Raw genomic sequence first — 26,505 nt, forward strand, 5'->3', positions numbered from 1 at the left:
TCACATAATAACACATATTTATTAACATGCCATACTTTGAGTTTTTAAGTTACACAAAAAAAAAAAAAACACATGAAAAATTGAAGAATACTTGAAAATTAAATTTTTGTGCTAAATTTTTTTATATACCAAATTATATTAAAATAAAAAAATAGAATTAGTAAATAAAACCAACCTTAAATTTTAATTTCAACAAATAAATAAATGGATAATATTATGGTAAATTTGAGGACCAAGTCATAACAATAAGTTTGATTAATTAACCTAATCACAAATTAATTACCTTAGATATAAAAAGGTAAAAAGACAAAAAAAGAAGAAGAAAGAAACAAAAAAACCTCCCTCCCTGCAAACCAATACAAGCCAAAGAGACCTTATCTACGGAAGGACACGTGTCAAAGGGGGGAATGGGGCAATGGAAATTTAAAAATAATAATAATAATAATAAAAGCTTCGTCAGGGAGGAATAGAACTTGACAGAGGTAAAATAGCTGAAGGGTTAGCATCAGATGAACGGGAAACTCTTAAAAAGAAGAGCTCTCTGTTAAAAATAAAATAGAGATCTTCAACGGGATTCCGTTTCTGTTCCGTTTGTTGGGGCTTTTACGGGGATTCCGTTTTATTTTTTTGGGGGGGAGGGGAGTATTTATATGTGTGAATAAGTAATGGCCACTCTTGGAACTTGAAAGTGGAAACCACAGCCTCCCCCACAATTGCAAGTGGGTTTGAGGTTGCATTTGCCATTTTTTTTTTAATTTCTTTTTTATTAAGGTTTAAATAAAAAACACAAAATTTAATTATCGACATAAAGTACTAATACGAGAGAAACAAATTGAATTATCGACGAAAAATAATTGTAAAAATACCTACGATCACGATATTGATTACCGTTTATTATATTTTTTGTTATTTTAAATTTTTATTCAAGAGCTTTTTTCAAAACCTAATTGCGTTACGAACACAATCAAATCCATTCAAGTCATAATTTTTGAGTTTAATTGTTTTAAGCTTAAAATGGTAATCATGAACAATAAAATATACTTTTGACGAGTGTTTTTTTTATATTGATTTGTGAAAATAACACGTAAAAATCCAATTTTAAGTCATTTGACGAATGAATTTACAGAAAATGGTATTTTAAATTCAAATTTAGAATTAAATGATAGAGCATTAAATTTTTGAGATTTTTTTCTAAGAAAGAGTTGCAACAAAATTGATTAGTAGAAGAAATTTAGGGGTTTTATATGATTTGACTTACCAATCTATCAAAAATGGTATTTTAAATTCGAAATTAGAATTAAATGAGAGAGCATTAAAGATTTGAGATTTTTTTTCTAAGAAAAAGAAATTAATCAAAGTCGGTTAGTGGAAGAAAATTTAAACTTTTTTGAGAAAATATTTGGATGAGAATTTGACTTGGTAAAGCAGAGGAGTAATGGTAGGGCAGATTTTTTTTACTTTCAGTTAAACTGAGAAGGTAAAAAAGTAAAAAAAAAAAAAGAAAGAAAGAAAGAAAGAAAGAAATAAAGAAAAAAGAAGTAAAAACAGTGAAAAAATGGGGGAACAAGGTTTAACGTTGGACTTGTGTTGGAGTAGATTTGGATGTGTGGAGTTAGTTAACTTCATGTGTGAGCTGGATCCACTCTTCTAGGACTGACCCACTTTTGAATATTAAAAAAAATAAAAAATAAAAAATTTCCCATAATTATTTAATAAATAAAATAATATTAATAATGCTAAAAAAATAATCCAGAAAACAGAGATTTTGAGCTTGAAGCTGAGACAAGCAAATGCCTTCAACCTTCAATCTCACCAAGAGTTTATATAAATTTTATTTTCTCTTTCTAAATAATCCCGAAAAATCTCTCTCTCCTTCCCTTCAAATTTTTAGCTTATCTTAAACTGTGGGTGCTTTGAATTTTCAACTGGGGTGGGGGTATCAAGTATCAATCTTTTTTGGGATGCCTCGTTCAAGTTCAAGCATGTGAAGGCAGCATCTTTATGCAAAATTTTTACATACCCTTTTTTCCTTTGTGGGGTTTTCTTGGTTTTGGATCAGTTTTGTTCTTGAGAGATGAATTCGAGTAGCGGAAAAGGATCCATGTCAGCTGCTAGCTCAAGTGCTGCTTGGAAAGCAGGAGATGTAGTTCCTGATCAGTTTCCTGCAGGTTTGCGTGTGCTTGTTGTTGATGATGATCCAACTTGTCTCATGATCTTGGAAAAGATGCTAAGAACTTGCCTTTATGAAGGTATTATAAACAGAAGTTTTCTTCCTTTTTGGTCATATTTCTTTCTTGGGTTGTCTTCTAATTCTTGGTTTTTTGATTACTGTTTTTCTGTTTTCATGTCATGGCTTTTGTTTTTGTTTTGAGTATCTACTATATGAATTGTCAATGATCATTTCTTGGGTTTTAATTTTTTTTTCTTGCTTGTGTGGATTTTTTCTTTTGTGGGTCCATAGTGGAAAAACAAAAACAAGTGATCTTTGTTTGTTAGATTTGGGAACAGTATGGCATTTTTGTAATGCTTCTGAACTATAATTTTGTTCCAGGTATGGGTTATGTAAGGTTTTGTAACTTGGTTTGAGATAGCGTTTTTTCTACAAATTCCTTGAAGTATTCCATTAGCCTTAAAGGTCATTTTGGGGCTTGATTTGTTTGGATTTGTGCATATGTAAAATAGGGAGGTTCTTTTTTTCTTGGGGATGCGTTTTGTTTGGAGCTAAGAGGTTGATACTCTTGTAATTTGATGGATGATTGGTTGATTTGTGATGTTGTTCTTCTCTTTTCTTTTCTTTTGTCAGTTACCAAATGCAATCGAGCAGAGACTGCATTGTCTTTGCTACGAGAGAACAAAAATGGGTTTGATATTGTTATCAGTGATGTCCACATGCCGGACATGGATGGATTCAAACTTCTTGAGCATATTGGTTTAGAGATGGACCTCCCTGTTATCAGTAAGCACTCTATCATAAACATTTGACATGGATTTAATCACAATGAATTGACAATTTCATGCAGTTGGGAGTACTTCTTGGCCTCATAGTCGACTTCGTATTTTTGCAGTGATGTCAGCAGATGATGGGAAACATGTAGTTATGAAGGGTGTTACACATGGTGCCTGTGATTATCTTATTAAACCAGTTCGTATCGAGGCGCTGAAGAACATATGGCAGCATGTGGTTCGGAAGAGGAAGAATGAGTGGAAGGACTTTGAGCAATCAGGAAGTGTAGAAGAAGGAGATCGGCAGCCCAAACAATCTGAAGAGGCAGATTACTCATCCTCAGCTAATGAAGGGAATTGGAAAAGCTCAAAAAAGCGGAAGGATGATGATGATGAAGCTGAGGAGAGGGATGATACATCCACATTGAAGAAGCCGAGGGTTGTCTGGTCTGTTGAGCTCCATCAACAGTTTGTTGCAGCAGTTAATCAACTAGGCATTGACAGTACGAATCTTTCACCCATATCTTTCAATTTGCTGATGTTTATTTGCTGAATGTTATATCCTTTCAATAGAGCAGCTTATCATTACCAGCAATGACTAAAAATGTTGAAACCTTGTATTGATAGTACGCTTATTTTTTGAATACTGCTGAAACTCCTTGTACCTATGAAGAAGGGATATAAGCATAGGCAGAAGTATTGTTACTTTAATCTTTTATATTTGAGGTTTCTGGTACTCATGGATCTGAGTGGAAGTGTGTTTCCATGGTTAGCATGTATTAGATCTAAGCGGCATCTTAAACTATTAAAGTTCTCTGTTATTATATAATTTGTTGTTTGTATAAGCTCATGCCTTTTTTAATTGAATTATATTGCAATTGTCAAAAGAATTAGATATTAATATTCTTTCTTTCAGTTCAATTGCTGTTGAAATATGCTTTAAATTAACTTCAACTACGACTACTTGCCTGTTGATTTTTGATGTTTCTCCTTCTTTTATTAACTTAACTCATTTACATTTGGTACCTGCTGCTGTCATTCCCCTCTTATGATTTTTCCATTCGATTTTCTTATACAGAGGCTGTTCCAAAGAAAATTTTGGAGTTGATGAATGTTCCTGGTCTTACCAGAGAAAATGTTGCGAGTCACCTTCAGGTATGGTACACATCCACTAAATACACAAACTTAGCCTGCGTTTGCATATAATAAACAATTCTCAGAAGTATATTTGGTCCTTTGATAATAATCACTGTGTTATCATGTGATCAGAAATATCGCTTGTATCTTAGAAGGCTGAGTGGGGTATCACAGCACCAGAGTAATCTGAATAATTCTTTTATGAGCCCCCAAGAAGCAACTTTTGGGCCACTGTCTCCACTCAATGGACTTGATCTTCAAACTCTTGCTGCAACTGGTCAACTTCCTGCACAAAGTCTTGCCACATTCCAAGCAGCAGGGCTTGGTCGGTCAACTGCTAAATCTGGCATAGCTATGCCCCTTGTTGATCAAAGAAACATTTTTAGCTTTGAAAACCCGAAGTTGAGATTTGGAGAAGGGCAGCAACAACATATGAACAATAATAAACAATTAAATTTGCTTCATGGAATTCCTACAACTATGGAGCCAAAGCAGCTTGCCAGCTTGCACCACTCTGCTCAATCAATAGGAAACATAAATATGCAAGTCACTTCCCATGGCGTGCAAGGTAGCCAAAATAATTCTTTATTAATCCAGATGGCTCAACCACAGCCACGAGGGCAGATACTCAATGATTCTACTGGTAGTCATGCTCCCAGGCTTCCGTCAACCTTGGGACAGCCTATTTTATCAAATGGAATTGCTGCTAATGTCTCTACAAGAAATGGAATTCCAGAAAATATCAGAGGCCCTGGTTACAATCCAGTTTCACAGACCTCTTCACTGTTGAATTTCCCTATGAATCACACTTCAGAACTTCCTGGTAATAGTTTCCCTCTTGGAACTACACCAGGGATATCTAGTCTCACATCCAAAGGAGCCTTTCAGGAAGATATTAACTCAGACGTAAAAGGATCAGGAGGATTCATGCCAAGTTATGACATATTTAATGACTTGAATCAACATAAACCCCAAAATTGGGAGCTACAGAATGTAGGCATGACATTTGATGCCTCTCAGCATTCAAACTCCCTTCAAGGCAACCTTGATCTTGCACAATCAATTTTGGTTCAACAAGGATTTTCTTCTGGCCAAATGAACGGACAGAACAGGAGCGCTGCTGTTGTAAGCAAGGCAATGTTCTCTGCAGGAGATTGTACAGAGCAGGGGAATGCACAAAATGTTAATCATCATCTCAACAATCTTCTTGTTGACAATACAATAAGGATCAAGTCTGAGAGAGTTGCCGATGCTGGCCCTGCCAATCTATTCCCTGATCACTTTGGACAAGAGGATCTCATGAGTGCTCTTCTAAAACAGGTTATTTTTTCTCTTTATCCTTATAATGTCTGTTTAAGACAGTACTCACTTTCATGAATCATTGGGCAGATTTACTTACACTAAAGTTCCATTTTCTGGCAGCAAGACGGTATTGCACCAGCTGAAAATGAGTTTGATTTTGATGGGTATTCCATGGATAATATTCCAGTGTAGGGGATCTTCCATGCTCCAGTTCTCTTCATGATTGCAGTTTCAGATGTACATACTCACTGTAACAGACATATCTCTTTTGCAATCAGTCAGTGGGACCTCAAGTTTCTCTTTCTTCAAGGAACTATGTTTGCTTAGTTTCAAGAACAGCATCTTCCTCTGTGAATGTCATGTTGTGCTGGTTTCTTTTGAACATAACAGGACCAGATGGACTGATAATCAGGATGGATCAGTTACCATTGGAAGATAATTCTGAAGCATGTAAGATACATCTGCATGATATGCAAAGGCATTCATGCAAAATTTTGATTGTTTTTGGTAGCAAAATCTGGCAGGAAGCAACTAATTTTAGGGTGCTTTTAAAGGTGTCAAGCAGGATACATGTCAAGTTGTGGAGGCGTTGTTTCTAGATGTCTGCAGACCGTAGGAGACTTTCTAACTTTAATAACAGATGAAGTTTGCTCTTTCTTTTTTTTTTTTTTATTTCATCACATCTCTTTCTTCAAGGGGGGATGCTATCCTGTCTCCTTTTTGTTTACTTTTATTGTTTCTTTCTCAAGGAATTGACTGTCATGTAAATACCATTTGATTGCTCTAGACATAAGTCTGGGTATTCATTTCTGGCTATTTTCTCGCCCTGAATTTTCATGAGATCCTCATTTCTGCTTTCATTTGATGTTCTTTTCGTTTTCTTGATTCTTTTCAACAGGTATTGGTAGTATGAGACCTGTTTCATTCGGTTTTTTGCTGTGTATTATATACAATATTCTGATACCATGCAGATTGAAGTTCTTGGCAACGTTGCATCCTAGACATGGCTTAGTTAACAACTCGGATGTACTCTGCAATCACTTTTCTCAACAATTACATTCGACATCGAATTCGCTTAATAATTACATTCTTATTTGAACGTTGAAGTGGTGAAACAACAAACTTTACCATAGTGAACCTTCCAATATAGTATCAGAACTATGCAATCCTCCAATATAAATGCACAAGAGCTTTCAAATTCAGATGATTTCGTGACTGCAGGTAGGAAATTTTCTTCTTTTACTATCCTCAACGGATAAATGGGAATGGGATCTCAAATTGACATTTTCTCCTGGCTTGCCATTGGACATCATATCTTGGCAAATCGAAAAAGAAAAAGGAAAAAAGATGGCTATTGGTTAAAGTTGAACACAATGGAATAATCAATCTGTCTTAGAATTTATACAAAACTAAACCAGGAATCATCACAAAATCCAAGAAAGTAACATGAAAAGGAACATAAAGAATCAGTGTTGTCTAAATAGTATTCATCCAACAATATTCTTATATAATCATGGTAAGAGCATGTTTGTCTGCCATCATAAGCCTGATCGCAATCTATGTACTTTCAAATTCCACAGCATCCTCAATACAAGAATCATGGTAGGGGCATCTGTGGTAATGCCAAAACACATGGTTGAAACCATTGAAAGAATTAACAAATCAGTATCAGCCGCAAAACCAGGTCCCTTCTCATCGCAGCCATTGATGCAACATGAACGAAACAGAATCGCAAAAGAAGGACAACAAAAACCAAGTAGTGGCTCATTCCAGCTATTGCTGCACCAACATGAACACAAGAACTGCTATGAAGAGTGAGAGTACTGTAGTTGAGCCCTTTCTATTACTGTTGTTTGTTGGCAATACTGAAGGAAGTGCACACTCCTCCCCATTGAAGAACACTTTAGAGGGAAACCCATCACCAGCAGCCACATTAATGCCAGGGGTACTTTTCTTGGTAAATGAGATCACCGTCTGTTGTTTTCCAGGCACCCTAGGATCTTTCTGTGGGTTGGCTCCATCAGTTTCTCCCACAATATAATTTAATCCAGGAAGACCTTGCATGAATATAGTATTGTTAACACCATTCAACTCCAAGGCACTTCCGTTGAATGAATACATCTTTTGAAACCCAGGGGTTGCTTTATCCATTTGTACCGCAGCAAACCAATCAGGGAAGGCAGTTTCATCCCAGTTGAAGATTGTGATCCTTGCACTCCATCCTCGAGAGTAGTCTGTATACACATGCCAGTTTATGCTGACCCCACAATTGTCACCACATGGCGTTGGATTTGGTACTGTTAGGTGTTTAAGATCAGCCCAAGCTTTAGCCATAGCAGTCCGGTTCTCAAATGGAATGAGAAGTGCCTCAGGTGGAAGAAGAATAGCTGGAGCAGTTGTACTACAAGGATGGGCCGTATTGCTGCACCCACATGCACAAGTCCTGCATGGGACAACTGAATCATTGTAGTATGAAGAAAATGACACACAGCACTTCGGACTTGCACCCTTGGGCTGTGTAATATGGCAAACCACTTGCCAACTGGCAACTGCAGTCGTATTTGGCAAGCCACTTGGGTCTGGGAACTGACTTGGGCTTACACGCACTGGAGGGCCACATTTGTAATCAGGGTTCAACGTGCCATTGATCTTCCAATTCTGAGGAGGAGAGAGCTCAGAGCGGTTGAGATCTGGTGGCATTTTAAAGACCTGCATCTGGAATACTGAACTTGACTTGCTTGGATCCATTGTACGTGGCAAGATTGTACCATTTCGGCAACATTTAGGGATTAGCCCAAGGGTTGTATCATTGGCCTTTGTTGGAGGAAGGTCAATAATTGTTGGCCTCCTCTCACAATTTAACACATTACCAAAATCTAGATCCCTGTAGTACGTCCCTTGGGGGCCAAATATGCAGTCAGACGAATCAACGACATAAGGATAAGCCCCTTTCATGGTATAGATGAACTCATCCCTCATCCAATCAAAGCTCAATTTCCAGTTATCAAGACGCCCAAGGGGGTTATTGTTTGAGATAGTAACCTGTGCCCAATAGCTTGAATCATATGTTCTGGTCACATCATACATTATCGTAAGATCACCACTTTGCCTGGGCAGGAATTCCTCATCTACCGTAACATTTGTTTTGAATTTTGGGTCTTTGGTGCAACAAACTTGCATCTCATTTTTACCTGGAAGAACCACCAAAAGTCAAACATATGCCCGTCAATATGACAAAAGATTACTGAAAATAAAATTCACAACCAACTTGACAAAGAAAAGGTTATTTCCTTTTCTCATTTGCCTATTAGAACAGACATACACACGCGCGGAGTGAGTGTCATGGTAATGGATATTATGAACAACTAAATTGATGCTGAAGACTAAGATCAGATGACAACAATCAGCCTAATTAGAAGCATAAAAGCTTGACACAGGATCAAACAGTTCCTTTCAAGGAGATGCAGTCTTATGAGAGTTTCTATCACGAATTGGTAATTGAACAGCCCAAAACATTGTGAGGATAACCCAGTGTAATAGAATCTTATACCAAGAGGTGGTTTTTATAACAGCAACAGACACTTCCTAGTAATAAAGATTCAGTCCAACATGTGACCCTAGATATAAGGCTTACACATTCTATTGAGAATTTCCATAGAGAATTCTTTAGATTCTTATCAAATGATTCACTTCAACCAAATTATAAATTTCACCTAGAAAACGCCTAACAATTAAATTGTTCCACTCTTTTTCATATGATAATCTTTCTTTGTTCCAACCCAAATATTGAAATTTGACCAAATCCACAAAAATCCAAATAGGACTCAAATTCTATTTGTCAATTTCGTTTTTGTAATCTATGACACAACAAAATCAAACCATTTCCCCCCTCCAAACATAAAATAATAAAAAAATGTTGTTTTTACCTTGCAAAGAAGCCGTAGGACAAACGAACCCATCATTAGCAAGCTCAATATTTTCAGGCAAAGGCACATCAGGGGCCGCCACTCCAAACTGAGTCCCAACAAGCTTAACCTGAACTTGCATCTGACTCAAATCCCCGGCTGTCTCAATCGCCGTTTTCAGATCACTCATCGGATATCCTGCAAAATGGGTCCCGTTCCCGACATTCGCAGGCAAACTCGTCCCATCGGCCAATACCGCATTCGACGCCGAAACCAAAAGCTCATCGTTTTTAAACCCCACAAAAACCCTCCAAGATTTAAGCTTCTCGTCACCGTTATTCAGCACCGTCAACACCGACTCGAATCTGTACGGCTGGTGAGTCGGATCAGTGGGTTTCAACTTGGTTCCCGAACTGTAAGTATAAGACAAGAACACCCCGTTACAAGAATTAGCAGCCGGGGATGGGGCTTCCTCAGTTTGAGACATGGAATGAGGCAAAACAGATAAGAAAACCAGTAAAAGCTTGAAGATCAACAGCAAATTGTAGGACTTCAAACCCATACTTTTATTTCTGGGTTTTTTTCTTCTTTCTTCTTTTTCCAAGGAAAAAATCAAAAAAACGGAAGAAACCCAAAGTTTTTGTAGCGAAATGGAAACGCGTAAGAGGGATGCGTGATCGAAACAAGACAGCCTAGTAGAAGCTGGAAGTTGAAAGCATGATTCTTTTGATCTTTTCCGAGGAAATATTTTATAAAGCAGACGCTTTTGATTTTGGCTTTAAATATTGAAACAAAAGGGCTTATTTCTGGGGCAAAGAGAGGGTCTTTGAATGAGAAAATGGGTAAGAAAAAGAAGGAAGGAAAGAAGAAAAAAAGCTCCCGTTGTTGCAATAATGAAAAGGGTACGCCTTTGTTGCCACGGTTTGGCTCTTTCCTCTATTTTGAATTTGGAAAGAAAGTCATTGGGTGCCGTGTGAATGCGTTACTGCGTGTGAAGACAGAGGGCTGGGAACCGTTGCCTTATGGGCTCCAGCTTGGCTCTTTTATATTACTTGCTAGTATTTTATTGGAGGATAAAGTTGGTGACTTTTTTTCTATCATTAAAGTTGGTGATGATAAATCATTATTTTCCTCTTCTTTAAATATTTATTTATTTAATTTTAAATTTTATATTTAATGTATTATCAATGAATAAATTTTATACATAAAAACTAAACGAAAAGAATGGTATATAGTTATGATTCATGATTATCGTTTTCGTTTCAAATTGTAGATTTATATTTGAAGCATTATTAAGAAAGAAGTATGCTTATAGTGAGATCATACATAGAAAAAGAAAAGAAGCTTATAATCTGAGGAAGGGTTTGATGTTTGCAAAAGGGGACCAATTCATGCAAAGACAGCAAGGAATTCACAGTCAAAATAGAAGAAAAAAAGAAAGGAATTCATGCAAGAGATGAGGGAGATCAATAACTTGCACAATCTTCGGCTTTTGTTGCGGGCACGTCTTCGTCTGTGCTGGTAACTAAAGCACATGCCCATTCTTCTTTAAAAGGATTGGGAAGATGGGAGTCAGCCCAAGAAGGAAAAGTATTGGATTTCAAGCTCTGAACAGTGAAATGGATATGGATTCATTGTTTTGTTCAATCCATTTCTTGTGGTTCGTTACAAGAAACTGCCTAATCCATGACCAAAGAGCAAAACCCAAGCCCATTTTAGCATCTGTGAAGGGGTCCCTGTCATCGCAAGAAAGTGTCGAGACAAAAACCCGGTCGGTTTCACACTCATGGTCTTAATAAATTTGGCTGTCATCCTTCTTCTTTGATGTATTGGTTAATCCTGGAAAACAAACAAACTTTACGAGCTCCAGGCATTTGCTATAACTTCAGAATATCAGGTTCCATGGGTCTTTTCCAGTTTCCTTGGCTACTTTGTTTCCTCAGGAGTTTGAAAGAGTGGAACATGACCAAAACCAGGAACCAGTCATTACCAACAAAGCTAAGAATATCATCAACAAATCTTTGATTCAGCCTGGTATATATAGGGAAGAGTAAGTAAAATTTTATGAAAGGCAAAGTTTTTGTACGAATAAGATCAATCAAAACGTGCAGCATGCATGAACCCATAGTTTCAGGCTTTCAGCCCCCGTCAGCACATGGGTACTACGTATACTACCCGGAATGAATGGCTTTTTTGTTGGAACATTGCCTTACAGCTTGTTTGTTCCCTTCTGCAGGTGTCGCCGCCACTTCATTTCTTGGACACCGTGCCCCTCAAACTGTGTCCCCCGTTCATCATCTATGAAAAAGCATCTTCAGTGTATCTGATTCTATACTTCCAACGTGGATTCCATGGACTCCTATCTGCTCTTGCAGAGGCTAACTTCGGCTGCAGCCACCTTATTTTGAGTGCCACTGCTAAAATAACGAAATACTAATAAAGTGTAGAATCTAACTATTTTTTGTTTAGAGGTGAGGGAAAATCTGGAGAGAGCCAACCCTCAATAATAGAGTAAAATTTTGTGCATATACAACAAATACCCGGCATGATTTGATCTCTCTTAATAGTGTCTAGAATTGGACCTCTTTACTTGTTCGTAAGACAAGGCCAGTTACATCAAGCACTCATTTTGTTTACAGCATTTCTCCAAGGAAAATCAGAGGTTGACCATGGAAATACCACTCAAAACAACCTTTGCGACTTCTCAGCCTCTTAATGTGACAATGAAATTCAATTATCAGCAAATTCAACTAATAATTCTGCTATGTTATTGGTCCTTGGACAGAAACTATATACACGCAGAGTAAAGGAGGGTCGCTTTTAATTCAAAAGCTATCCTTTTAATTGAGTGAAAAAGACTACTTTGTCTAGCAGAATCTGTTAATTTTCCTCTTTGCTTCACCATTACTTCTACAAACCAGTCAAAGTTCTCTTCAAATACCTGAGCGATTGATGCAAATGCAAGTGATGAGCCTGGAAATTTACTCAGCTCTGATGTTTATTATAAACAACCAACAAAAGGTTTGCCACCAGAAAAGCTCACCACCAGATTCCATTAGTCCCACAAAGAACCATCAATTTTCATTTTTCAATGAAAAGCATCATAAACTTGCCAGATTTGAAGCTGGTAAAGCTATAATAATACTGGGTGTACCCATACATGGCATGTGGGAGGGAGGGGTTTGAGAATGAAATGCTCACTAGAAAATTCTCTTTCACAGAGTGATCAGAATCATCAAAGGGACCCGGGAACACAGCCCCATATGCAGACTGCTAACCAAACAAAGACTTTGTCTGGTTTTATAGGTTAGGAATAGGATCGTTGTTGATTTGTCTGTGAGCATTGGCATGCAATGTCACCAATCCATGAACTGATATCATTGGTAGTGGAGTCCAAAACCTTTTTCTTCTGTGTCAATTTTAAGTGGAGCAATTGGGGTTTGTTCAGACTTGACAATTCACCGACCTTCCCTGTGTTTGTAGGTCCTATATATCTTAACACACTTTTTCAGTCAATTTATGTGCACATTGTTCCTCCTATCTTGTTCTTCTTGGTGAAGAAAAATTTGCTATCGGTCCTTACAACATTGTTATCAGCCATTGCAGTTAATTGAATGAGGAATCAATCAAACTCAAAACTAAATTGATTCCATACAAGGCAACAAAACAAAACCATTTGGTTTATTTAATTAATGGTTATAACCCCACTTTCATATTTGTTCTGGAGATTGCAATCCATCTATGCATAGGCTGTTCCAACTAAGCAATCATGCTTGGAAAAAGAACAAAAGGGTTTGGCCATGGTAAAGTGTGGAAGCTCCCTTAGACGTCCAAAAAGTTAAAAGGAAGGAAAAGAAATGAGTAAAGTCTAAGAGATTCTAATCACCTTTTAGGAGGAGATAAAATTTTTCCCAATTTGAAGTTATTTTCATATGATTTCATCTTTCCTTATACTGTATTTATTCAAATGTGAACTCTCTGATTCTTCGGAATCCTTTGACAAAAAGCTAACATAATTATTACTCTGATTTCGTTAAAAAATTATTAAAATCCTGTTACATTCATTTATATACTCTTTTTTCCATCTTTAAATGTTTGTTATTTTCTTTTTTTCTTTTTTTTTACAAAAAAAAATAATTTTATTTCGAGGCATCTCGGATAAAAAAAGTGAGACGAAAAAATATTTACTGCAATTTCATATGATCAATCCCAGACTTGCATTATTGATAAAAATGTCAATTGATGTATAAGCATATATGTACAATATATAGTTATAAATATAAACAGAGATTTAAGCTGATTTGACTTTCATTTGATCCATCAAGAGTGATTAAAAATTGATTGATAAATAAAAGGGGCCGACACTCCTTTAGCCTTATTGCCCATTTAAGACAAATGGAATTTGAATTATTATCACGAGCCCTCCTGGGTGGAACCCACTGCCAAGGGAAGGCTAACCAGCCTGGAAAGTTCCCCAAAGGGGGTAGCCATTTGGGTGCACTATGGGCATGAACTTCACCCTTTGCTGGTTGTGTAGTAAAAGTCAAATTTTGAGGAAGTTCATGGATCTTGGCCAGCTCCTTATCCTTTTCAATGGCTCATTTATTTCGCATGGGCGACATTTATCTCTGTTGCCAGACCGAACAGTTCTTTGTTGGTTTTGTTTGGTTGTACCCTATCCCTTCAAGGATTTGTACCAACTACCGAGGAGCAAGATTACATTAATGTTATACAATATTGGTTGGGATTTTTTAGATATATATATATGGAAAGGGTTGATTGATGCAAGAATGAAAAAAAATAAAACAAGGGTTTTTTCCGTTAGCTTTAATTTATATATCCGTTGTTTTTTTTATGAATAAAAATATAAATTTAAATATAATACTTAGTGTTGTCAAATCATGATATTAATAATTATATAAATACGAATATGATATACTTAATTACTTATATTATAAATAAATGATAACTGTATGAAAAGAGATATATAAAAAAAGTCTAATTATGAGAGAAAAAAAATCAAAATCACATAAATAATTAATCAAATTAAGATTTTAATAATGCATATAAATACATTTATTAGACATGTTCATGTGACACGGTACATATCGAATGAAAAGAGATATGCAAAGGATAAGAGCTAATCATGAGGCGATGAAAGATCAAAACCTTCTCTTAATTAATCCCACGTGTCAAATTTTAAGGTTACAATAAAATAAATCTTCAATATATTCATGAACGATAATAATAATAATAAATAATAAATAGGGCAAGTAGGCCATATTCGCCGAGTACTCGACAGAGTTTAATAAGAGGCCGAAAGCCACCACGTTAAGCTTGCGTCTTCTTCACGTCGACGCTCCTGCCACCACGTCATCCCAACTCTTCTCTCCACGTGTGAACAACCTTCCACGAGTCAAGCCCCTCACTTATGACTGCCCCTCATTTTGAGGCAACGAAATTTCTTTCACCGTTTTCAACTGTCTCCAGTTACCACTCAACACGTCACTGTATTTTACCTCTCAACTTCCAAAACTACCCTTGTTTATTTTTCCCGATGGACGTAAAACTCCTCCCATTGCTGCGTGAGCTCGGTGCCCTTCGTTCGAACGTTGCTGCCCTGAGTTAAAAGTAAAAGTTGTCGGTGTCATCTTTTAGAATTTCAAGCTCTCATCTTTTTTTGCTAATTTTATTTTATTTAATTTTCTTTTTTAACCCTACTTTTCCCCTTTCTTTTCCTTCATCTCGTTGGCTTCAATGATAAGGGACACACCAACCTCTTTTTAACACTCTCACTTCCCTTCTTCTCACTCTCTCTTCCTCTCTCCCCTTCATAATTTTGATAAAGAAACATTGTTCTTGGCGTAGTCCCTTTGTTTGGTTTTGTTTCCTTTTTGGGGTTTTGGGTGCTGCATTTCAAGGAATTCAGTTGATCAATCAGGGAAGTAAAACTGTTATCCGTTGCCCATGATCTTTCCCAAGATGGAAAGTTTTCAGACAATTGTTGTGATGGTGGTGGTAGTGCTGCTGCTGCCTTTAGCAGCAGTTTGTGCAGAAGAAAGCAGCAGCCCGAATGCTACATCCAAGTATCAGATCGAATGCACAATGTGTTCCTCATGCGACAATCCGTGTCAGCAGGTTCCATCACCTCCACCTCCATCTCCACCACCACCTTCACCCTCACCACCACCACCACCAGCTACATCCAACAACAACAACTGCCCACCACCTCCATCTCCACCCAGCTCTGGTGGTGGTGGTGGTGGTGGAAGCTACTACTACTCTCCACCGCCACCTCAATCTGGCGGCAACAACTACTATTATCCACCGCCGCCGGGTGGTGTTATTGGTGGCATGTACTACCCTCCACCAACATACAGAAACTACCCAACACCGCCACCTCCAAACCCTATCGTTCCTTACTTTCCTTTCTACTACCACACTCCTCCACCTCCTTCAGGGTCTGGGAAACTGATAGCTTGCTGGGTTTCTACTTTTGCTGCCACGCTGGGCCTTCTCCTTTGTTTCTTTTGATATTGAAAGCTAAAGAAGAAGAAAGAAGAAAATAATGTGGCAGATTAGTAGATCTGGGGAAACTTCTACAGCTTGAGAGGACAACAAAGACTAAAATGGAAGAAAGAGAAAAAAGGTGGTGATGGGAGCTGCTCTAGATGCTTACAAAATTGAACTTCTTTTCTAAAGAGGGGGTCATAGACAAAGAAAGCAACAGGGGGATGAGATGATGAGACTTCGAGAATCCTAGATATGGGAGTAATCTTTCTTTTTCCTCTGGCTCTCTATTTTCTTCTCATGCTGTAGACTGGTCTGTAATTTGTTTTTGATAATTTTGCATCTATTTTTGTTCCATTAAAATATTAATGTTAATTGGAAACTAATAAGAAAATTAGTCAATTTTGACAATAATTCTCCTTTTTTGTCTCTACTTTACTGATTTTTTATGTTCGTTTAATTTTTTTTTTTGAAAATTAAAGAGCAACTTTCATTTAATAAGCCCTTTTAAATTGAAACTTAGGTGAATGGAGTAGACTTTGAACCTTAAGAGTTGCCATAAGCTTGGTCGTTAGTTTTTTGGGGGGTTTGGGGCTGGTTGACACAATCGGGTTTTCACATTTTTTACTTCCATTTAATAAAATTGTCTTCTCTTCTTTGTTTTTTCTTTTGTTTCTTATACATAATGTAATAAAGCTCAATACCATTCAATTTGGGAGAAGCTTCACTGTGAGAAACAGGTCCAAACTTATCTAATTAACCCAATGATTCTTTCACCCTGTGGCTACAATCTGCTGACCTTGGCCACTAACCCCTTCGACTTGGGGTAAATCTGGTGTGCTACCACAAGGAACTTTAGACTAGGTGGCTCGGACCAATAAGCTGTCCTAGCAGCCCAGCCATAAAGGGTTTGTCTAGAAGGTCTGATCTTGAGTTCTGACACACCTATCTCAAAGGGTAGTAAACCCATTTTTATTCTGCGCCATTGACCACCATAATTTTGCTTCGGACGTGGATCCCAAGTTTCGGAGGGCCACGGTCACACCCCCCTATTTATCAAAACAATGTGAGGGTTCGGTTGAAGGCAATTCAACATTTTCATAATCTTTGTAAGGACTTTTTAATGGCTTCAACTTTTTCTTTGCATCCACTATGGCATTCCTATCAAGGCCTACCCCCCACTTTTTTCATAATTCCATGTGGAGAAAAAGTGGGTTGTCCTTTTTGTTCACAGGATACCCCTTTATTATATATTCTGCTTCCTTTTTTTAATATTTTTGAGTTAAAATTTAATCATCAAAGGATCAAAAGGACAAAAGAACAGATTGTTTGTGGAGCGTGAAATGAGTCAGATCCACTTTAATCTAAGCCATAACTACCCAAATTGAAGGCTCAAGGAATGCCACATTTTCCTTGCAACATAAAAAATAAATAAATGAGGGAGAGAGGTTAATCTGTGGATGAGGAACAGGTTGGGCAAAGGTGTGGGGACAATCAGCCAACATCTTTTCTTCATGGGAATGATAGTGAGAAGTCCAGGGAGAACTAGCTGGATGGCACGTAGGGTGATGAATAGTGGGATCCAGCCAGAGTAGGCTAAGTATCCTGAGGAGAAGTGAACAGAATTTGGTTCCTCTGTTTACTTCTACAGAAGATTTTGAGGACACTATGTAAAGTTTTCCATAAGTACTGTTTAATATGATTAACAAGAAATACAATTTATTGGGCTGCATGCAGCTCAGGCAAGGTTTTTTTTTTTTTTTTTTTTTTATGCAGGTCAGGCAAGGTTAGTATCTTTCTATGTAAAAAGATCCACACACTCTCCTTATGCTAGCTTTGATGGCAGATCAAGTTGCGAATGGTTATAATATAATCACTTAGTATGGTAAAGGTTATAGCCAAATGGGAAAAGTGCTTAAGAGTTCAAGCCGCTCTTTGTTACCAGTTTGAGCTTCAAATTCTTATGATTCACCCATTCGAACTTGAAAAGTTAAATGATTTGGTAGAGCTCGAGTTCAAAGCAGAGTTTAAAAGTTCATAAACGATACATTCAAATATTTGATTCAGTGATTGATACGTAAGATCATCCTATGCTTGTAAAGCATGAAAAAGGTTTTTCTTTTTTGTTTCAACTTTCTTAGCACGTTTTGCATGAAGTTTTTCTCTTTCTTTGGTTCAACAATTGATTACACGACAAGAAGTACCTCCATATCCTGTCTGCGCCTGCCCCTCGCAGCCTAGAAAACTTTATGTAGGCTGCTAAGGTCCATAATGAGAAGGATTATTGGGCTAAAACGAGTTCATTGCCCAATTTTCACGAGGTCTGAAATCTGAATCTTGTAGCCTAAGACTGGGCTGGGCTAGGATTTCCATTTCTAGTCCCTGTGGTCAAGGCCAATTTAAAGTGAAGCATGCTGTCTTGAGGTATGTCATGGGCTTCGGCTGTCAGGTTTCTGGCAAAAATCTTGGACCTAAAGGCCGTAATGGTAGATAGACTGATACATGGCAGTAGTTAGTCTCTTCCTGGTGGATTTATCGATGTTGTTTCTAGCCTTGTAAAAGAATTGAAGATGGGATTGGGGCTTCAGGATTTCATGGCTTATGCCGGTTTTGCTACAACATCGATGCTACCTGGTGAAATGGTGCCGAACCATAAAATTGTTTCTGCCATTGATAGCTGATCTTCATTCTCCTACTGCAACTTGTAGCCATGACTAGGGAGGGAGGGCCTAGAGCCAAAAGGCCCCGGCAAATTCTGGCAACTAGGGTGGCCTAGATATAAACTTTTTTACAAAATGATTACAGCGTTCAGGTAGAGACAGATGCAGTACTTGAACTTTTCAAGGGGCAAAGGTTGCAGGAAGAGATCTGATGAGTCTTTAATCATGATTAATCTACCCAAAACTGTTTTTTTTTCTTTCGGCTTTTAGCTCATGATTATCTCCAATTTTTGAAAATAATTTGCTCTTTTAACTCAATCCCAGAGTGTTCACCATGGCTAAAATCTGGCCCCAAGACCAAGAAACCAAGGAACCTGAGCCTCTGCAGGCGGCTGCAGCTTGAGAAATCTGACCAGAAGGACATGCTTTTGCATGGCAGAATCTGTGTGTCCTTAAAGATTGTCAAAGTCGTGGATTTTATGTCGGGCATGTGCTTTGTGATTTCGCCATTGAAGGGGAGTCCTTGATGTGGAAAATGATCATAAACAAACTTCCAACCAAAAACAAAGATGATTCCATTTGTATTTGAATGGTTGAAGATTCAGGATATAGCAGTTAATGATGAATCTTTCATCTTTGTTTTTCTTACCAGTTCTGCAATCAAACACTCAAAACTTTTGTATGGCATGAGTAGGAGAGAGAAAAATAAATTTTTGTCCTTGAATTTGAAGTTACCTTCCTCATTTCAACATCAAAGATTGAAACTGAGTGAAGAACGTCTGCTGGTTGACTCCATCCACATTCAACTTCATTTTTTCCTTGCTCAGATTTATTTATTACGGGTATCCACATTTTTGTCCTTTATTTTTTCTTTCAGAAGTAACATTAAAGTTCAGATGGCAGGTTTGGTTCAGCCCAAGATGAAAAGATTTGAATTCCACCAAAAGTAGCTTATGCTTTCTGCTGTTTGGCGCCTAGGAAAATTATGGGACTTCCTTGAAATTTCGTTTCCCTTTTTCTTTTTCCATCCTTATCCTATCTCTACACCCTTTTTTTTCTTTCTCCTTCTGGGAATTTTTCCTTTGTCCTTTTGGCCAAGTTATATAAACCACACAATCCACAAAACCATAGAAATTTGGTACAGAATATAACAAAAAATCAACACAAAATTGAGAGAAATCAAACCCCACAAACATCAATTACTACTATGTCAGGACAAATAGAATGCAATCTTCATCTTCTTACACTTTGCTTCCTCAAATTCTTCTCTTCCAACTCCCACAATATAGTTAGTTAAACACTACAAAGAACACTACTACAAATTAACAAGAAAAGAAACTAAGGAAAAATCACCAAAGATTACACTTGAAAATGGTTAGATACCCATTAAAGATCCTATTATTCTTGCTCTAAATATATTTTTAGCCAAAAAAAAATGATTAAGCATAAACAGAACCACAGGAGAGAGCCATTAAAAGTACGGCAGCTTGTTCTTCTTCTCCCAACTTTTTCCTTTGCTTCTCAACCGTTGATCTTTGCATCAAAACTTCTCTTCCTAAAGATAACAATCGCTGCTTCAAATTATCTCCTAAATTTTTTGAACTACTGTTGCTTCCTCTCTTGGATTTTTTGTCTTCTCCTTTGTTTAATCCCAAGATTGCCCTTCTCTTTTTCCTGCTTCTGATTCCACATGCATTACAGAGAGACTGCAAACAGAAAAGCGATAAAACAACAAAACAAAATCAGATCAAATCCAAACAAGAACAAGGATAAAAAAGAGTTCAAAAAAAGGGGGAAAAAAATAATACCTTGGGGCCAGCTGGGCCACCTCTCCAAAGAGGGGTTTTAGAGGTACCACAATCAGCACAAGTTTTCTTGGTTTCATTGCTAAAGCTTTGATTCTGGGTTTCCTTTACTGAAATCCCTTCTGGATATTTCTTACTTCGATCTTCAGATTCTGATCCCTGCAAAGAAGGAACAAAGAGAACATCAGTTACAAAAAATGGGAGGCTAGGCTTAGGATCAAATCAAGAACTATTTCAAAAGCAATGATCACTCACTTTTTCACTTGGATCCAGCATTTTTACTAGATATTTTGAAGATCTGAAACCAACCCAAGTCGTAAAAGAACTAGAAGTTCAAATGGGTGGTAAAAAACAAAAGGCTAGCTTGGATAAGAGAAAAAAAAAAAAAAGAAAATAGGGGAAACAGGGTGTACAAAGGAAAGAGATCAAGTGACGTTGTGAGTAAAGGAGAGATCAAAATAAGCCAAACCGAGATGGAGAATGATGCCAAACAACAAAGACAAAAGCAGTAGGAAGAAACGGATGGAACGAGAGAGAGAGACAGAAACAGAGAGAAAAGAGGAGATCAGAGCAATGGAGAAGAAGAAAATGAAATGAAAGTTTGGGTTTTGAAGGGGCTCTGTTTTTTGGGGTCAACCGAGAAAGGAAACCAACATGCAAAGGGAAAGAGAGGGAAAGTGAGGGAGACTGTGAATCACACTCCCTGTCTGTGGAGTAGAGACTTAGAGAGAAATAGACAAAGTGAGAGAGAGAGAGAGAGAAAACAGAGGAATCAAACCGACACAAAACACCGCACGCAGGCAGATCTAAAAATCTATTTATAAATGGGACGCGGAACCCTAGCTCTGTGGCTAAGAAATGACTTAAATGCCACTCGTTGGTACAGTTTTTATCCCATGTTGCCACCCGCCAAAATCCCCCAAAAGGCCAAAAGGAGGAAAGAGGGCTCCTGAAATGAACCAAAAAGGGCGCCATTGAGTTGGTTTTTTTCGTTTGGTTTGGCTCCAAAAATTTTGATTTTGTTCACTGTTTGTTTTCCCAGAAAATCTTTGGATTTGATAGTGTCATCATATGACAAAAGATGCTGCACCCACATTTTCCTTTCCATGCTCACCATTTGATTAATCGATTCAATCATTAGTCATCCTCAATGGTACCTCTTTTAATCATCCTATACTCACTTGTTAGCTTGATTGACTCTGCATTAAGAATTTGTCCTGTGTCGCTTTCACTATCAAGATTAACATAGCAGCTCGTGAAAAATAAAGTAGGTGATTATCAAAACCTGAATCGATTTCATTTCTTAATTCACAATAATTGAAACAGTTTTGAATCGAATAACATGTTTAGCAATTTGTTGACTTTCGTTTTTACGATCAAAATCATTATAGTAACTCATAAAAACGAAGTCAATGATTACTACAATTTAAATCTATTTTTTTTAATTTCATGTGATTGAAATGGGATTTTAAGAAGACTTTTTTTTTTTATGGTGTAATCCAAATTAAATGGAAATGGAGGACAGAAAAATTGGGGCAGGAGATTTAAATGTTGTTCATGGTGTTGTTGGGGTTAATATGAAACAAGGTACATAAATTGGTGCGGGATGTTAAAAGGATATATTGACTTAGCGGTTGTGGAAGTCAAAAGAGTAATGGGACCCTGATGTCATTCACCTAATCATATAGCAGAAGATCTCCCCTTTATCATCCTTTTCCCATTCTTCCCTTAGGATAGGAGAGAAACAATATACATATAAAACACATTTTCAGCCGAAAAGTTACTCATTCACACCCTTCAATTCACCACCAAAAAAGTCAAAAAAAAAGGTGTCAATCCTACATAACTTAGCTTGGAAAAACATAAGAATGGAAACATCTTTTTGGACGTAGCAAAAGCCCATTGGGTTAATCACCTCATAGCTTGTTTCAATCAAGCTTTTGACTTCGATTAATATTAACTTGTATGGAAAATTCTGAAGACAGATCAGGAAGGACAAGGCAAGGGAAGAAGAGCTGATGTTCCTATCTCTCTGGGGTGTGGGAAGAGAGGGATGAAGAGTGTGCATCACCACCACCACCACCATCGTCATCAGGGGATAAAAATCAGATCAAAAGAGATGCACTTAAGGGACAAAAAGATGTGCCAGATAATTGTTGTGACAGTCAAGAGAAAATGAAAGGTCCTTGAACCCTTTTTCTAAGCTGTAGTCAATACCCAGACAGTAGAAAAGGGACGACACAATGATAATAGAAAGGTGGTAAAGAGTGAAACCGAAGGAGGGGGGGACAAAGGGAGGTAAGAACGACGATTGCTCTTTCTCCAATGACGGTAAAATAATCAATGGGGGATACAAGGCTTTGCTTCTTCTCTCGGATTCTGTCATGATTCTTTCCTTCATTTTTCCTTCTCGTAGTAGCTTCACCAGGTAAGTGTTGCACAGGTTTGAGAACTGAAGCTCAATTTTGCCAGGGGTAAAAGGTTTTTCTTTGTTATTATCTAAAAGCTTAAAAGCAAAGGGCAAATTCAAAAGGTCAAATTCCTTTGAAGACTAGATTCCTCATTGATCTCCCAACAGAGATTGGCCCATTCTACTCAAGCTATAAGGTCCCCAGATCCGCTGGCCCATTCCCAAAAGTAAGTTTTGCCCTTCCAAAAACAGAAGCAGAGATGAATTCTATGGAACAAGAAGCATGATGATCCTTAGATGACAAATACACACACATATGCAAAGATATACTGGTAATTTCTTTCTTTTCTTCTCGCAGTAGACCATAGAATGAGGTTTATCGATACTCAATAACCAACACTATTCACATCATTACACAGCAATACTGACCATCAAAAAACTGAAAAGAAAAAAATCATGACTCGAAACAAACACAAGGTGACTACCTCAGCTCGGTTACCCCTACCAGCATCATTCCCATTCAAGTGAAACTGCCCCGTTTATACCATAACAAAACCCAAAGGGACACCTCCCATGGCAGTTGCATTGTACCATTTGACATGTAATTTCTTGGTACAAGACAAGCGAAATATATTGCAGACAACTTGTCTGGTCACAACGGTACTCACCCCCTCTATGTTTAGAAACGCAGTATTGATAGACCTAACTGAGTACCTCCTTGACCACAGTGGACACTGGACAGACTATATAACTAGACACGTCAATGTGCCCTGACCAAACCTGACCAAACTTTGACCCCAACTATCAATCATAACCCCAGCAAACTGCCTGTTCTATCCAACCAGCTATAAAGCCCTGCAATTTCAGTAAACTAGATCAGTAGAGCTAACTTCATCAGATAACCGATCACTCCAAGTTTGGGGTTCAAATCCAGCAAAAGAAAGTATATTTAAGTAAACATTTTACAAACCTTCAGCTGAAGTTAAATCCACCAGATGGGACCTGAAGCCCATTTGCTCCAAACTGGAAACTTTGCTGAGTACCATCACCAGGAGGTAGTGTCTCCTCCTCTTCCTCCTCCTCCTCCAACCAGTAAGTCTCAAGAATCTTGACTGCCTTCTCATAGATCTCATTATTATCGTGACTCTGTAGATTTTCAATCTTTTCTAATCCCTCAGCATCTTCTATCATTCGGGCGCAAAAGTTAAAGTCTTTAACACCTGCAACCTTCTCAGCTTCACCAACCTTCAAAATATTTTCCAACCCTTCTAGACAGACGGTTATAATTCTTGGATCAGGGCATGTAAGGAGATCACACAAAGGTTTTATGCATTCCTGACTAATCAGATACCTAAAATCCACAAAAGGAGAATGATTTTGTGATAACTATATGACAAGGGAACTAAGGAAACAACAACAGAATGAAGTTCAACGGGACAAAGGTACCAAGTACATAACATACTTGATTTGCTGATGAGCGCCACCAGAAGTAGCATTTGAAATTGCCCATGCTGCTTCTTTCTTTATATCAAATTCAGCATTTTGAAGTAGGTTGACCAGGGGCTCAATTATCCCAGCATTGATCACAGCCTACAACAATTTTAAAATATAATAACCATAACTTAATTAAAAACTTCCAAAAGCAAAAGGGCCAGTGGATCAATAAGATCAGAAAATGTTGAAAATTGCTTGAAGTGAAATTTGCCATGATTTACTCACCTGAATCTGTTCCTTGTTTCCAGCTGTAATGTTTGAGATAGTCCAGCAAGCTTCTTTTTTTATGCTCTTTTTATGATTATGGGTCAACAGGCTCAGAAGGCATGCTAATGCACCATGGTCAATAATACACTGAAATAGAAGGCCAGAAAATCATGACAAATGAAATAATAATAATAATAATAAACAGATGCAGAAGAACTAAAAATTAAGAATGAGGCAGAATCCTAAATAATACCTGAGTCTGTAAATCATCTCCTGTCACAATATTTCCAACTGTACGGAGAGCAGGGATCAGCACTGAAGGAGACGGATTACTGCTACAACACATGTATAAACTATCAGGTTCACATAAAAGTGAAAAAGGCCAAGATGTTTTTAAGTGTTCTACTCACAGCAAGAGCTCAACGAGTCGTGGGCAAACTCCCACCTCAATCACAGCTTGAATTTTGTCATTTGTACCATCAGACAGATATGAGAGAGCCCAACAGGTATCAGTCAGAACTTCTTCATCATTTGAATGAACAAGACGTTCAAGCGCAGGAAGAGCTGGCCTCACCTAGCCAACGGATTCCCAACATTTAAAGCTCAATTAAAGTCATAAAAGAAAGGAAGGGGTATAAGAAAAACAATGCACATACAAGATGAAAACCTGATCAAAAGGAGGCTGTGGCTTGCCCCTGCAGAAATTTGATAATGTCCAAGTGGCATTTCTCAGCATTGACAGCTTAGCATGTTCATTCAATTGTGCTAAAAGCGGCATCAAAGCTCCATGACTGAGAACAAGATCACGACACCTGGGAGAATCACCAGCAACATTCCCCAATGCCCACACGGCCTAAAAGTTAACAAACAAATCACTCACTAAAAAGTTCTATATTCTCTTCACTAGTTAAAACAACAACTATCCTAGAATTGCAAGTCTCAAACTTAATTTAAAGGATAAAAATTTTGAGATATACCTGCTCGCGAACATCATCACTTGAGGAACCAAGAAGCTTTACAAAAATGGGAACAGCCCCGTGATCAATAACTACCTTTGTATTCTCCGAGGTTCCAGAGGCAATATTTGTAAGTGCCCAAGCTGCCTCAAACTATAGATTTCCCAAGTATATTAGTATCAATTCAGCAGATAAATGAAGTACAGAAAATACTTATCAGCAATAAAAAACATTTACCTGAAGCTGTGGAAAATCTTCCCTCGTGAGAAACTCGACAAAGCGTGGAACGACACCGGATTGTATCACTTCCTCAATTGGGGGACTCCGCTCTGTTAAAGAAATGATAAAGAGATTTTATGTAGAAATATTAAAATAACACTTAAAAATGAATAAGTAAATAAAGCGAAATGCATAAATAATACCAATTGAAAGCAATTTTCGGAACTGAGTAGTCCCCTCCAGCTGGGCTGTGCCGTTGTCAGACCAAACGCCGGCAACCAGCGACGGAAGACTCTCCAACTACAATAACAAACCCTAAATCACTTAAACTTCGAAAGAAAAAATCAAAAGGGACGAATTTGAGAATTTTTTTATCAGGCGGTAGTGTTTTACTTTCTTTTCGGCGTTAGAGGACTGCATAGAAGCAGCGAACTGCTGAGCTTGGAGGCCTTCTCGGCGCTTCTTCTGTAAACTCTCTTCGCGCTTGCTTTTCCGGATCTCCACCATGTTGTCTTCTCTTCTACGGCGCCCTTCCTCCGCGTCTACCGCCACCTTGTACCTGTTACGGCGGACCTCGGTTCTGGTGCTCGGTCTCAAAGACATGGCGGTTGCTGTTCTTCAGGAAACCCTAGAGGAAGGACAATGCTCGAAGAAAATCGAGAGTTTTACGAAGGATCGAGAGAAGGAAAAACCCTAGACAGTTTTGGATTGAGAAATTGTCCTGCAGAGTAGTTAAAAGCAAAAAAGCCGAAGAGAGGGAAATGAGAATTAGCGAGGGCTCGAGCGTTAAGAGAGACAAGTGGGCAAAAAAAAAAAATTTCCTTCTAATTTTATTGTAACAATAAATATATATATATATATATAATATTTTAAAATATATTTTTAATGATCAATTTATCCATCTAATCGGTTGTAAATTTTAGGCACCAAATAATTGAATAAATTATTATTTTTAAT

The 26,505-nt window shown here is 37.7% G+C and overlaps 5 protein-coding genes and 1 long non-coding RNA gene across 7 annotated transcripts; 3 read left to right on the plus strand and 3 right to left on the minus strand.

Annotated features, from left to right (window-relative positions):
• The first annotated feature begins 1,736 nt into the window (after positions 1-1,736).
• On the plus strand, positions 1,737-6,240 carry LOC18603588 (two-component response regulator ARR2-like). Its single transcript, XM_007035651.3, has 6 exons — positions 1,737-2,249; positions 2,804-2,956; positions 3,066-3,446; positions 4,022-4,098; positions 4,213-5,400; positions 5,503-6,240. The coding sequence occupies exons 1-6, from the start codon at positions 2,075-2,077 to the stop codon at positions 5,572-5,574; spliced, it is 2,046 nt and encodes a 681-aa protein (XP_007035713.3). The 5' UTR covers positions 1,737-2,074; the 3' UTR covers positions 5,575-6,240.
• Positions 6,241-6,736: 496 nt separating this feature from the next.
• LOC18603589 (COBRA-like protein 7) lies at positions 6,737-10,193 on the minus strand. The gene is made up of 2 exons (XM_007035653.3): positions 9,309-10,193; positions 6,737-8,573 (listed from the first exon to the last, which is right to left on the minus strand). Exons 1-2 carry the CDS (start codon positions 9,847-9,849, stop codon positions 7,156-7,158), a joined length of 1,959 nt encoding a protein of 652 aa, XP_007035715.3. The 5' UTR covers positions 9,850-10,193; the 3' UTR covers positions 6,737-7,155.
• Positions 10,194-15,028: 4,835 nt separating this feature from the next.
• LOC18603592 (hydroxyproline-rich glycoprotein family protein) lies at positions 15,029-16,211 on the plus strand. The gene has a single exon (XM_007035656.3). It carries the CDS (start codon positions 15,255-15,257, stop codon positions 15,819-15,821), a length of 567 nt encoding a protein of 188 aa, XP_007035718.1. The 5' UTR covers positions 15,029-15,254; the 3' UTR covers positions 15,822-16,211.
• A 2,107-nt stretch (positions 16,212-18,318) lies between these two features.
• Positions 18,319-19,167, plus strand: LOC108661509 (uncharacterized). The gene is made up of 2 exons (XR_016026000.1): positions 18,319-18,609; positions 18,782-19,167. It is a non-coding gene; the product is annotated as an uncharacterized LOC108661509 (long non-coding RNA).
• A 459-nt stretch (positions 19,168-19,626) lies between these two features.
• LOC18603591 (GATA transcription factor 15-like) lies at positions 19,627-21,062 on the minus strand. Its single transcript, XM_018118668.2, has 3 exons — positions 20,518-21,062; positions 20,266-20,421; positions 19,627-20,163 (listed from the first exon to the last, which is right to left on the minus strand). Exons 1-3 carry the CDS (start codon positions 20,536-20,538, stop codon positions 19,897-19,899), a joined length of 444 nt encoding a protein of 147 aa, XP_017974157.2. The 5' UTR covers positions 20,539-21,062; the 3' UTR covers positions 19,627-19,896.
• A 1,927-nt stretch (positions 21,063-22,989) lies between these two features.
• LOC18603595 (importin subunit alpha-2) lies at positions 22,990-26,362 on the minus strand. 2 transcript variants are annotated; one of them, XM_018120177.2, is made up of 11 exons: positions 25,942-26,362; positions 25,752-25,848; positions 25,567-25,658; positions 25,351-25,482; positions 25,041-25,226; positions 24,784-24,947; positions 24,627-24,705; positions 24,392-24,520; positions 24,135-24,262; positions 23,643-24,023; positions 22,990-23,527 (listed from the first exon to the last, which is right to left on the minus strand). In XM_018120177.2, the coding sequence occupies exons 1-10, from the start codon at positions 26,149-26,151 to the stop codon at positions 23,645-23,647; spliced, it is 1,596 nt and encodes a 531-aa protein (XP_017975666.2). In that variant the 5' UTR covers positions 26,152-26,362; the 3' UTR covers positions 22,990-23,527; positions 23,643-23,644. The 2 variants fall into 2 exon arrangements, with proteins under 2 accessions (XP_017975666.2, XP_017975665.2); XM_018120176.2 differs by having other exon boundaries at positions 24,627-24,708.
• Positions 26,363-26,505: the final 143 nt, after the last annotated feature.

This window comes from Theobroma cacao, chromosome 4 (assembly GCF_053813885.1).
Source record: "Theobroma cacao isolate CCN51 chromosome 4, ASM5381388v1, whole genome shotgun sequence".
In the NCBI taxonomy this organism is placed as follows: Eukaryota; Viridiplantae; Streptophyta; class Magnoliopsida; order Malvales; family Malvaceae; genus Theobroma; species Theobroma cacao.